General features: G+C 47.5%; 1 protein-coding gene across 3 annotated transcripts in view; it reads left to right on the top strand.

Annotated features, from left to right (window-relative positions):
• The window catches only part of TIMELESS (timeless circadian regulator), a 62,947-nt gene that overhangs the window by 47,920 nt on the left and 2,392 nt on the right, over window positions 1-12,635 (top strand). For 2 of the 3 annotated variants that reach the window (XM_083489854.1, XM_083489855.1), the window contains exons 24-29: window positions 26-263; window positions 1,823-1,891; window positions 3,297-3,415; window positions 7,225-7,339; window positions 10,483-10,531; window positions 12,064-12,149. In XM_083489854.1, coding sequence (XP_083345980.1) covers window positions 26-263; window positions 1,823-1,891; window positions 3,297-3,415; window positions 7,225-7,339; window positions 10,483-10,531; window positions 12,064-12,149 — 676 coding nt within the window. Of the gene's footprint in view, window positions 1-25; window positions 264-1,822; window positions 1,892-3,296; window positions 3,416-7,224; window positions 7,340-10,482; window positions 10,609-10,935; window positions 12,150-12,635 lie in introns of all 3 variants that reach the window. The other variant, XR_014522590.1, reaches the window with a different exon arrangement.

The following is a 12,635-nucleotide window of genomic DNA, read 5'->3' as shown; positions in this document are numbered from 1 at the left end:
CGAGCTATCTTCTTTTTCCTTTCAGAACAAAGACGTGTTCCCCAAGGACTTCGCAATACCTGACCTGGACGAGGCTGAGGAAGATGATGAAGAGGAGGAGGAAGAGGAAGATGACTTGGATAGCGAGGAAGAGGGGGAGTCAGCCTGGAAGGATGGTGGCCATGATGTGGGGAACAGGCCGTTGGGTGGGCAGACTAAGAAGAAGGGTGGAACTGCCTCAGATAGGAACTGCCAGGAGCTTGTGCGATGCCTGAGGCAGGAAGGTGAGAGCCTGGTGGCAAGAGAAGGAATTGCGGCATGATGCGGCGCAGCTCACATGGTGGTTTGGGGGGCAGGCAATAATTATTATTATTTATTATACCCTGCCCATCTGGCTGGTTTTTCCCAGCCACTCTGAGCGGCTCCCAACAGAATATTAAAAACACGATAAACAAACATTAAAAACTTCCTTAAACAAGGCTGCCTTCAGATGTCTTCTAAAAGTCAGATAGTTGTTTATTTCCTTGACATCTGATGGGAGGGTGCCACCACCAAGAAGGCCCTCTGCCTGTTTCCCTGTAACCTCACTTCTCACAGTGAGGGAACTCCCAAAAGGCCCTCGGAGCTGGACCTCAGTGTCCAGGCTGAACGATGAGGGTGAAGATGCTCCTTCAGGTATACTGGGCCGAGGCCATTTAGGGCTTTAAAGGTCAGCACCAACACTTTGAATTGTGTTCAGTCCTTCCCCTCCCTCCCTCTGCTGGGAAACCCTGAAAATGTCTGCTGCAAAACCTCCGGGAGGTTCTTGGGAGCATACACAGTTCAGGAAGTTTCTGGCCTGGCCTCTTAGGCATTTGCCATCAAACTGCATGACTTTGCGTGAACCTTTGGAGATGCCCATTGCTCCCCTGTGACCACATTGGAAAGCTGCAAGAGGCTTCCAGGGAATTTTAGGATTGCCCGGAATACCTTTCTGAACGGTACCTAGATTTGGGGATCAGCTTTGGGGCAGTCTTTGGAGTGTGGAGAGAGCGAGAACGCTAATTTGGTGTAGTGGTGAAGAGTGCCGGATTAGGACCCGGGAGGGCAGGTTTCAAACCCCCACTTGGCCATAGCTCACTGCGTGGCCTTGGCCCAGCCACTGCCTCTTAGCCTAAAACCTACCTCATAGTGTTATTTTGGGGGTTGAGTGAGGAGGTGGAGAAGCATGTATGCCACCGTTTTGGAGGAAAAGGTGGGATATACAGTGGTACCTCAGGTTAAGTACTTAATTTGTTCCGGAGGTCCGTACTTAACCTGAAACTGTTCTTAACCTGAAGCACCACTTTAGCTAATGGGGCCTCCTGCTGCCGACGCGCCACCACTGCATGATTTCTGTTCTCATCCTGAAGCAAAGTTCTTAACCTGAAACACTATTTCTGGGTTAGCAGAGCCTGTAACCTGAAGCGTATGTAACCCGAGGTACCACTGTTGTACCTTCCCCCCATGCTTCTCTGTTTACCCACACAGTATTTGGGCCTAGGATGGCAGAATGGACTTTGTGCCACTTCAGGTGGGAAGTACAAATTTTGTTCAATTCGCCAGGACATTCCATGCCAATAACAGGACGAATCTCCAGCCCAGCCTGCTGTGCTGATTTAAACACAATAATAGAGGAATTTGAGCATTGCAGGGGGCAGGGAGCATTTTAAAACCCTGATTTCACTGACCTATCCAGTCTTTTACCACCTCGCCCTTTTCACACGTATCAGAGAAGCCTGGTCTACCCAATAACACTGGGCCTTTCCTAAAGTTATCGAGAGAAGGAGCCCCTTCATCTTTCCACCCACTTTTGTCTTTGTAGGTCTGTCCGGCCCTCTGCTATGGCTCCAGAACTGCCTGAACCGGACAGCTTCTGACCGAGAAGAGGATGGTAAATACAGGGAGAATGTTGCAGATTCCTGTTTGCTTGCAGGGGCGGGGAGAGGTTGAGGAAGAGATTTAATATTTCCCTTCTGCTGCTCTCAGCCTCCTCTGGAGGAACGATGTGGGAGCCAGCTAGCTACCATATTTTTCGTCCCATAGGACGCACCTAGTTTTTTTGGGGGGGAAATAAAGGGGGGGGAAATTCCCTTTATTTCCCCCCCAAAAGCAGGTCGGGGAAACAGAACCAGGTCGAGGAACAGCGGGATGGCGGCGCTGCACCTCCCTGCTGTCCCCGGAGCTTGTGGGGCTGGCCGATGTCTGCCCGGCGTGGGGGGCGCTCTGCTTCAGGGCGCCACTCGCGCTGGGCGGCAGGCTGCTATCCGCAGCGTGGGGAGCCCTGCGGGAAACTGCTGCAAGGTTCCCCACGCTGCAGATGTCTGCCTGGCGCGAGGGGCGCTCTGTTTCAGGACGCCCCTCGCGCTGGGCAGCAGGCTGCTATCTGCAGCGTGGGGAGCCCTGCGGGGAACTGCTGCAAGGCTCCCCACGCTGCGGATGTCTGCCTGGCGCGGGGGGGCGCTCTGCTTCAGGGCGCCCCTCGTGCTGGGCGGCAGGCTGCTATCTGCAGCGTGGGGAGCCCTGCGGGACCTCCCACAGGGCTGCCTAGGCTGCGGATGTCTTCCTGAAGCCTGGAGAGCGAGAGGGGTGGGTGCGCACCGACCCCTCTCGCTCTCCAAGCTTCAGCAAAAGCCTGCATTCGCCCCATAGGACGCACCCAGATTTCCCCTTCATTTTTGGAGGGGGGAAAGTGCTATAGGGCGAAAAATACGGTATATGTCACCTCTACTCCAAACTTCATTTAAGCCAGGGTCCTTAAGGTGCAGCAAGACCAGTCCAATAAACTTTTATAGTTAGTTAACTTTCATCTTACTTTGTATTTCTGTACTTAACCTAGCTTATTTATTTATTTTGTAGTACTGAATTTATTCTGCGTTTGTTGAAGCTGTTGATTTGTCATTTTATTTTGCTAACACTCCTCTGTATTTTGCATATTTGTTTTCTCCTATGCTCTGCGTTTTAATGTTTCCGTAGATTTGGAAGGGGACCGCAAGGGTCATCTAGTCCAACCCCCCACCGTGCAAGAATCTTTTGCCCAATGTGGGGTTTGAACCCACGCCCCTGAAATTAACTTTGTCTCATGCCCCACTGATGGAGCTCTCCCTTCAGTTCAAGCTGCTTTGGGCACACCTCATTGTGGGAAAGCAGCATATAAACTCGAATCAATCTGGGTTGTCTAATAAGGAAGACAAAGGCTCAAGAGCCAAATATCCACCAGGATGTTGTAGACAAGAATACTATACTGCTCTTTCCCATATGGCTCTAGAATTAAGCTTGATAGATTCCTGTTTCACCAGGATGTGCCCTACCAGTACCTTTGGTGCCACTGTCTGAAGAGAATGAGGATGCCATGGAACACAAGCGCTTCCAGAAGCTTCTGCGTAAAGTAGGGATTCGAGCCCCAGCCAGTGAACAGGTAATTGTTTTGCTAGAGGATATAAAGGTAAAGGGGGACGCGGGTGGCGCTGTGGGTTAAACCACAGAGCCTAGGGCTTGCCGATCAGAAGGTCGGCAGTTCGAATCCCGTGACGGAGTGAGCTCCCATTGCTCGGTCCCAGCTCCTGCCAACCTAGCAGTTCGAAAGCACAAAGTGCAAGTAGATAAATAGGTACCGCTGCGGTGGGAAGGTAAACGGCGTTTCCGTGCTCTGCTCTGGTTCGCCAGAAGTGGTTTAGTCATGCTGGCCACATGACCTGGAAAGCTGTTTGTGAACAAATGCCGGTTCCCTTGGCCTGAAAGCGAGATGAAAGCGCCGCAACCCCAGAGTCGGTAATGACGGGACCTAATGGTCAGGGGTCCATTTACCTTTACCTTTATAAAGGTAAAGGACCCCTGGACGGTTAAGTCTTGTCAGAGGCAACTCTGGGGTTTCAGTGCTCATCTCGCTTTCAGGCCAAGGGAGCAGCGTTTGTTCACAGACAGCTTTCCGGGTCACGTGGCCAGCATGACTAAACCGCTTCTGGCGCATTGGGACACAGTGATGGAAACCAGAGTGCACGGAAACGCTGTTTACCTTCCCGACAGAGTGGTACCTATTTATCTACTTGCACTTTTTGGCAAGTTCTATTGAACTGCTAGGTTGGCAGGAGCTGGGACAGCGGGAGCTCACTCTCAGCGTAGGTATTCGAACCGATGACCTTCTGATCGGCAAGCCCAAGAGGCTCAGTGGTTTAGACCACAGTGCCGTAGAGAATACGGAAGGAGAATGGGTTTCTGGGTGTAAAACATTTTTTAAGGAACAGGCCTTTTTTGTAATACAGTGGTACCTTGGTTTATGAACTTAATCCGTTCCGGAAGTTCGCTCTTAAACCAAAGCATTCTTAAACCAAGGTGTGCTTTCCCATAGCAGCGGGGGACTCAATTTACAAATGGAACACACTCAGCAGGAAATGAAACATGTTCTGCTTCCAAGGCAAAGTTCACAAACCAAAATACCTATTTCCGGGTTTGCAGCGTTCTTAATCCAAGTTGTTCATGAACTAAGCTGTTCTACTTTAATAATTCATTGAGAAAGACTATTTCATCATCATCATCATCATAATTTATACCCTGCCCATCTGGCTGGGTTTCCTCAGCCACTCGGGGCGGCTTCCAACAAAAGATTAAAAATACATTAAAACATCAGTCATTAAAAACTTCCCTAAAGAGGGCTGCCAGATATGTTCCTCCTTTTCCTGCCTTAACTGAAGCTGGGTTTCTGTGAGCTTAGCTATTTCCTGCTTAGAATAAGGCAGCCGAGTGTCGCTCCTAGGTTAAAGTGACCCAGAAGAACTTGGAACGCATCCAAGATCCTAAGTTAACAGAGGTTAAAAAGTATGAGTTCCAGGAATGTTTGGTACAGTCCCACACCAAAAAAAATCCTCTATTTAGCCCTGTTCATCATTTGTGGTTTTTCTTGCTTTGTATGTACATTTTTGGAGATGACTGAGGACAAAATGTTGAAAGAAGTGGGAGAAATACAAATATATATTCAGGAAAGGTGAGCAAAAGCATTCCCAAATGCTGCTAAACAAAGGCGGAAGTGCTTCAGTCTCATCAGCCACAGTTATGTTTTAAGTTTGTGGCTTTGGTGGAACAGCAGCTTGTATTCCTCTGTTGGCTCTCGCTCTGTCTGCAGAAACATTCCAGCATATATTTTTTTAATTGATTTTAATTTGTTTTGCTACATCAGACATTAAAACAAACGAAAAAAACATACATCACACATACACACGAAAAAGAAATACATAAAAAAAGAAAAATAATAATAAAGAAAACAAAAGAAAAAACATCTCCTAACATAAGATACCAACAAATTAGGTTACATTTACTAAATAACACACAACACTAATTGACTTCCCTTCCTCTCGATTTCAGAATATATTATATGATTTTTTTTATCTGGTTTTATCTGCAGTTTCTTTTCCTTAAGAAACTCTTTACATCACAAGTGTTACGTCATACCTACTGTAATTTTTAGATTTTTTACCTCTGTTTCCATGTATGTCATAAATTTTATTCCATTCCATGAACAACTTGGATTAAGAACGCTGCAAACCCGGAAATAGGTATTTTGGTTTGTGAACTTTGCCTTGGAAGCAGAACATGTTTCATTTCCTGCTGAAAATTTATTCCATTCTTTGTTAAACTTTATGTCTTTTTGATTTCTTATTTTCTGTGTCATTTTTGCCGATTCTAAATAATCAAATAGTTTGGATTGCCACTCGTTTATAGTTGGGATTTTTGATGTCTTCCAATTCTGCGCTATTAGAGTTCTAGCAGCCACTGTCGCGTACTGAAAGAGTGTTTGATCTTCCTTTTTGATTTCCTCTCCAATTATCCCCAGCAAAAAGGCTTCGGGTTTTTTTATAAAGGTATATTTAAAAATTTTTTTTAGTTCATTGTAAATAGATTCCCAGAATTTTTTGATAGGCTCACACAACCACCACATGTGATAGTGTGCTCTGTTGCAACATTCAGTTTGCTCTTTGTAATCTTGCCTTTCATACAATCATAGAAGATAAGATAATTATTAATGTGGTCCCCCCCGCCCTGCATTTATTTCGTAAAGATTTGCCTTTCTATCTTGATATCTGTCCTTTCCCCTTTTTTTGACTATGTCACAGTGTTTTGTCCCAGTGATTTACGACCAGAGCAAGTTTGGATTATGTCCTCCTGTTTGCCCAAGGCCTTCTTGCGAAACAGAATTTTCCCTCCCTCTTTCCTCCCTGCAGTGTCACCTCCACACATTGCCTCTGCTCTGGAGCCGGCAGATGAAAGCCTAGAACAGTTGGTTTTTTTTGGGGGGGGGGAGTCACACATGAAGAGGAGAAGTTCCATTGCACAAGTGGAACTCCTTGCACGGATGAAACGACTTCTTTGCATACAACCCTTTGGTTTAAAACCAAGCCGGCGCAGCAATCCTTGAGCTGTGCTGCTATTGCGACTAATTTGAGGGCAATCCCCTCCATTTAGCTCTGCTGGGAACAAGAAGCTTGCAAGAGGGAGCCAACAGCAGAAGCAAACAGGAGCTAGCAGCATGTATTTACCGTATTTTTCGCTCCATAGGGCGCACCGGACCATAGGGCGCACCTAGTTTTTAGAGGGGGAAATCAAGGGGGAAAAAATCTTATTTCCCCCACAGCCCCAAAGAGCAGCGTACAGGCTGCATGCAGCCTCTCCCTGCCGGATCCATCCCGCTCGCTGTCTTGGCTTGTGCCATAGCTGCGCGCAACCCCTCTGGCAGGGAGAGGCTGCGCGGGGCTAAAGAAGCCATAGCCGCGTGCAGCCTCTTCTTGCCGGAGAGGCTGCGCTCGGCTATCCCTGAAGCCTTCCGAGCCCAGCACAAGTTCCCACTGCGCTCCTCAGGCTTCGGGTTCCTTTTGCTGAAGCCGGGAGAGCAAGACTCTCCTAGCTTCAGCGAAAGGAACCTGAAGCCTCCAGAACGCAGCGGGAACTCGCGCTGCGCACCGAAGGCTTCAGGGGGCTATCCCTGAAGCCTGGAGAGCGAGAGGTCGGTTCGCACCGACCCCTCTCGCTCTCCAGGCCTCAGCGAAAGCAACGCGAAGCCTCCGGAGCAAGGCGGGAGGGCTCCCTCTGCGCTTCAGAGGCTTCGCGTTGCCATTGCTGAAGCCAAGGAGCCTGCACTCGCTCCATAGGACGCACAGACACTTCCCCTTAATTTTTGGAGGGGAAAAAGTGCGTCCTATAGAGCGAAAAATACAGTACCTTCTTTACTTCCTACAGGAATCTTTCTGGCGTATCCCGGCCAAGCTCAGCCCACAGCAACTACGGCAAGCAGCTGCTTCCATTGCCTCTAAAGAAGTGGAGACCAAAGAGGAGACCAGTGAGCAAGAAGCCGGTAGGTGTATGGAAGGGGAAACACACTGAAGCAACCCTGCCTGTTGAAAAGGCATGTCAGTCCCTTGTTCCAGCAGCGCCACTGGCTACCAGTCTTTTCTGGTCACGCACAATTCAAAGTGCTGGGTACAACCTATGAAGACCCATATGGCTTAGTTACAGGTAGGTAGCCATGTTGGTCTGCTGTAGTCGAAACAAAATAAAATTTAAATAAATAAATCCTTCCTTCCATTAGCACCTTAGAGACCAACTAACTAAGTTAGTTACAGTGGTACCTCGGGTTAAGAACTAAATTCGTTATGAAGGTCTGTTCTTAACCTGAAGCACCACTTTAGCTAATGGGGCCTCCTGCTGCCGCCGCGCCGCAGGAGCACGATTTCTGTTCTCATCCTGAAGCAAAGTTCTTAACCCGAAGTACTATTTCTGGGTTAGCAGAGTCTGTAACCTGAAGCGTCTGTAACCCGAGGTACCACTGTATTGGTATGAGCACACGAAAGCTGGTCTCTAACTTAGTTGGTCTCTAAGGTGCTAGTTTTGTTTCGACATATGGCTTAGGTCCAGGCTATTTGGGAAGCCATGTTCCCTCATACAAACCTACTTGGGTTTTGAGATCAGGAACTACAAAACGCAGAATGAATGAATTAGAAGCTCAGTTGCTCCTAGGCCCTCTGAAGGTCCCATTCCCCTTGCCAGATAGACCTTTCACTTCCCTCAGAACCTCCATTTTTTGTCATCTGTAGAGCTGAACCTGCAGCCTCAGAATTTCAGAATGGGTTTGTGAGCAGTCCATGACATCACAGAAGCTCAGCCAATGAACACGCAGAGACAGAAAGCAGTTCTAGCGTGTGTGTGTGTATATATATAAACAATCTATTGATTTAGAGTCTCTTATTGCTGTACATGCACACTCTGTGTGTTGTTGTAAAATGAGGGCGTATTTGTTTTCTTCCTCCTCTTGGCAGTTGTCCATATAACATGGAAATGGTTTCACATGCTATTTTTCTGCGTTTAGGTGTCTTAAAAACACCCAAGTACAAATAAAGGACAGGCACTAAAAGCATCAGCACTAAAGCCTAAGCTCAGCCCTCGCTGATTGCACAACTCGGTCTAGAATAACTTCCTCAAACTGGTGGTTAATCTGTAACCCATTTTAGCATCCTAGTTCATACTGACATTATTGAACCCAAAAGCGTTAATCTGGATGGGCATGCTCTCAAACGCTTACACAGGGTTCTCCCCCTCTTCAAGTTTAAGTTTCGTTTCTTAAAAAACATGTGAATTTGCGGAATTGGTTGCTGCCGTCTCATATTGTTGCATTTATCTGGGTGGGGAAAGATTCTGGCAGTCCTGGCAGAATCGGGGAGACATGGGAGACAGCATCTGTAATCAGAGCAATATGTTTTTCAGGCCTAACCAGCCTTTGACCCCTTGAGCAAGGCATAGCCCAACTAGCATAGTAACCTTACAGGGGCTTGATAAACCTCCTGCTTTTATACTCTCCTGGTATGCCCCACAGAGGAGCTTAAGGTCCATGAATAATCATAGTTTGGAGGTCCCGGGCCCTAAGGAAGTCAGATTATCCTCCACCAGGGCCAGGGCCTTCTCAGTGATGGCTCCGACCTGGTGGAATGCTCTGTCCCATGAGATCAGGGCCCTGCAGGATTTAACTTCCTTCCACAGGGCCTGTAAGACAGAGCTATTCCACCTGGCTTTCAATTTGAACTTAGCCTGATCTTTTATTCCCCTTCCTTGCCTCCCCTTTTTATGAAGATTACCCGCTCTGGGATCCCACAGCTAATTCTCTTGTGGTCTCCTCGCTGGCCCAAGTAGGACTAATTTAGCCAGCTAGCCCTGGTGATCATCTAATGTTTATTGGATGGATTTCCCCCCTAAATTGATTTTTGAATTATGAATTTATTGTTATTTATGTTTTATACTATATGCTGTTTTTTGTTGCATCAATTAAGTGTTTTAAATTTGTTCTTAGCCACCCTGAACCCGGTTTTTTGAACCAGGGAGGGCGGGATATAAATAAAAATTCATTATTTATTATTATTATACCTGACTGGGACAAGGGAGCACCTGGCAAGCCATAAAGCAGGCATATCCAAAGTCTGTGTTGATTTAATCTGACCCCCGTGGCAGTATATAAAGGTAAAGGGACCCCTGACTATTAGGTCCAGTCGTGACCGACTCTGGGGTTGCAGCACTCATCTCGCTTTACTGGCCAAGGGAGCCGGCGTACAGCTTCCGGGTCATGTGGCCAGCATGACTAAGCCGCTTCTGGCGAACCAGAGCAGTGCACGGAAATGCCATTTACCTTCCCGCCAGAGTGGTACCCATTTATCTACTTGCACTTTGACGTGCTTTTGAACTGCTAGGTTGGCAGGAGCAGGGACCCAGTAACGGGAGCTCACCCCGTCGCGGGGATTCGAACCGCCAACCTTCTGATCGGCAAGTCCTAGGCTCTGTGGTTTAACCCACAGCGCCACCCGCGTCCCTCTCCAGGAGATGTACATAGTGTAATAAAAGCAGCAAAGATATAATAATAATAATAATAATAATAATAATAATAATAATAATGCAAAGTTGACATCCATGGAAGAGACCTTACTCATTCAGTTGGGAAGACTTCTCAGAACAAAAATGTCTTCAACTGCTTTTGGAAAATCCAGGTAGTGAACACCTGTTGCATCTCTACAGGAATGCTGGTTGCACTGAAAGCCCCACTCTTGAGTTACTATGGAGAGGGCTTCTGAAAACCTTGGAACTTGCAGGAGAAATTCTTCTTCAGGAGGCAGTGACCTACAGGGGTTACAAAAGGGACATCTCCAGTAACATGTCCGTGAGCTGTATTAGGTGACTACAGCCATGGGCACAAAATTCTATAGACATTGCTATGCCTGAGATGTTCAGTAATTCATTATAATTATAATAGCCTGTGCTGCAGTTGGGTGTTTGGGAGACCAGCTGTTCTGGAAAGTTCTAGCACCTTCCTTAGAGATCTATGACTCAAATTAAGTTTGTCGGGAACTTTCGACTGCAATTCAGTAACTAGTTTGCCTCGCCACCAGACTGCCACCTCCCTTTGCAGAGCTGGCTTTGTCTTTCCAGCTCTCACACTTTCTTTCTTGTCTGTTTCAGCGGAGGAGCATCTCGAGACAGAGGAGCCAAGATGCCTGACTCCGGAAAAGTAAGGACTGTGGGGGCACTGGGGTGTGGGAAGATGACAGCACCTCATACAAAGTGGGCAAGGTGAATTGTAATACAGTGGTGCCTCGCAAGACGAAAAGAATCCGTTCTGTGATTCTCTTCATCTAGCGGTTTTTTCGTCTTGCTTAGCAAGCCCATTGAAGGATTAGCGCTATTAGCGGCTTTTAGCGGCTTATCTGCTGATCGGATCAGCTGATAAGCGGCTTAGCGGCTTAGAAAAAGGGGGGGGGAGGGGAAAAAACCAGCAGGAACTCGCAAGACATTGTCATCTTGCGAAGCAAGCCCATAGGAAATTCGTTTTGCGAAGCACCTCCAAAACGGAAAACTTTCATCTAGCGAGTTTTCCGTCTTGCGAGGCATTCGTCTTGCGGGGCACCACTGTAGCTTAAAAGCATGGAGGAGACTAATAGCCAGAAACAATCTCAGGTGTAGCATGCAGAATACAGGAAGCTGCCTTTATTCAGAGTCAAGACCATTGATGCATCTAGCTCACTGTTGTCTACCAGGACTGGCAGCAGTGGGGATTCAGTCAGGAGTTGTTTCCTAGCCCTATCCAGAGATTCCAGGGGTTGCAAAACTGCTACTACCCTTCCCCCTTCTATATTCATTCTAGTTCTTGGGTGGGGTTCATTTATAATGGAATTGAGCAGCTCTGTGCTTCAAGCCCAGGATTTATATATATATATATATCTGATTCATAGAGGCAGAAAACGATGAGTCACATGCAGCCTTGCCCTTCCAGCTGTCAGACTGAAAGCTGCCATGTTCTGAGCAGGAGCACAACAAGGAGAGAAGGCAGTTGCTTCCTGCCTGCTCCCATTTGCCGCCTCTTTCTGTTTGCTGCCCTGCTCCATTGTTGGATAGTTTCTGAATTCAATTGACGACCAGCCATCAGCAACTGGAATCCTGCTACTCTGATTTTTGTTAGTTGGTTTTCTTCCCTGCCCCCAATTCAGTCCACATCTCCCTGTTTTTTTCAGAAGCTTATACAGTGGTGCCTCGCAAGACGAAAAGAATCCGTTCTGTGATTCTCTTCGTCTAGCGGTTTTTTCGTCTTGCGAAGCAAGCCCATTGATGGATTAGCGCTATTAGCGGCTTTTAGCGGCTGATCGGATCAGCTGATTAGCGGCTTAGCGGCTTAGAAAAAGGGGGGAAGGAAAAAAAAACAGCAGGAACTCGCAAGACATTGTCGTCTTGCAAAGCAAGCCCATAGGAAATTCGTTTTGCGAAGCACCTCCAAAACGGAAAACTCTTTCGTCTAGCGAGTTTTCCATCTTGCGAGGCATTCGTCTTGCGGGGCACCACTGTAACTGGATACGAAAGCAGAAACCTGGCACCGTTATATAGGTTTGTGCCACCTGAGCTACATGTTTTGTTGGTGGGAACTTGCCTAGAGCCCTGGGGTGGGTACTGTAGCTTCTGACTCTGCATTCTTCTCTCCCTGAGTCTACGTCTGGCATTTGTCTGTGGCAGGCACACACCAAGACCCCTCTTTCTTGCCCTTTTTTCCAGGGAGGAGCCCATCCAGCCCCCTCTGGGACCCAAGCGAAGGCGCTTGGTCATTGACGGTGAGGAGCAGGAAGAAGGCAACAGCCAAGGTATGTCTCGTGGCAGCAGTGTAGTTACTTCCATCAAACGCCTTTCCCCAACCTGCATGTCTGCTCTTTCGCTGCCGGTACAAATAATCCATTTGATTCTGGGTGCAACTTGATCACAGATCATCTGTAGGGGTGTTGCTGGTTGTCCCCAAATTGTGGAGGCTCATTTGGAATCCGTATGAAAACTGAGCCTTCAGAGTTAATGACTCGCTTCTGTGGAATGTTCTCCCAATAGGGCTCATCCACACTTACTGTATTTCTCGCTCTGTAAGACGCACCAGACCGTAAGACGCACCTAGTTTTTGGAGGAGGAAAACAAGAAAAAAAATATTCTGAATCTCAGAAGCTCGAACAACAAGAGGGATTGCTGCGCAGCGATCCCTCTTGCTGTTCTGGCTTCTGGGATAGCTGCGCAGCCTGCATTCACTCCATAAGACGCACACACATTTCCCCTTACTTTTTAGGAGGAAAAAAGTGAGTCTTATA

The sequence above is a fragment of the Podarcis liolepis genome, assembly GCF_965112155.1.
Source record: "Podarcis liolepis genome assembly, chromosome: 2".
Classification (NCBI taxonomy): Eukaryota; Metazoa; Chordata; class Lepidosauria; order Squamata; family Lacertidae; genus Podarcis; species Podarcis liolepis.
This window is presented reverse-complemented; position numbering and strand designations above follow the sequence as displayed.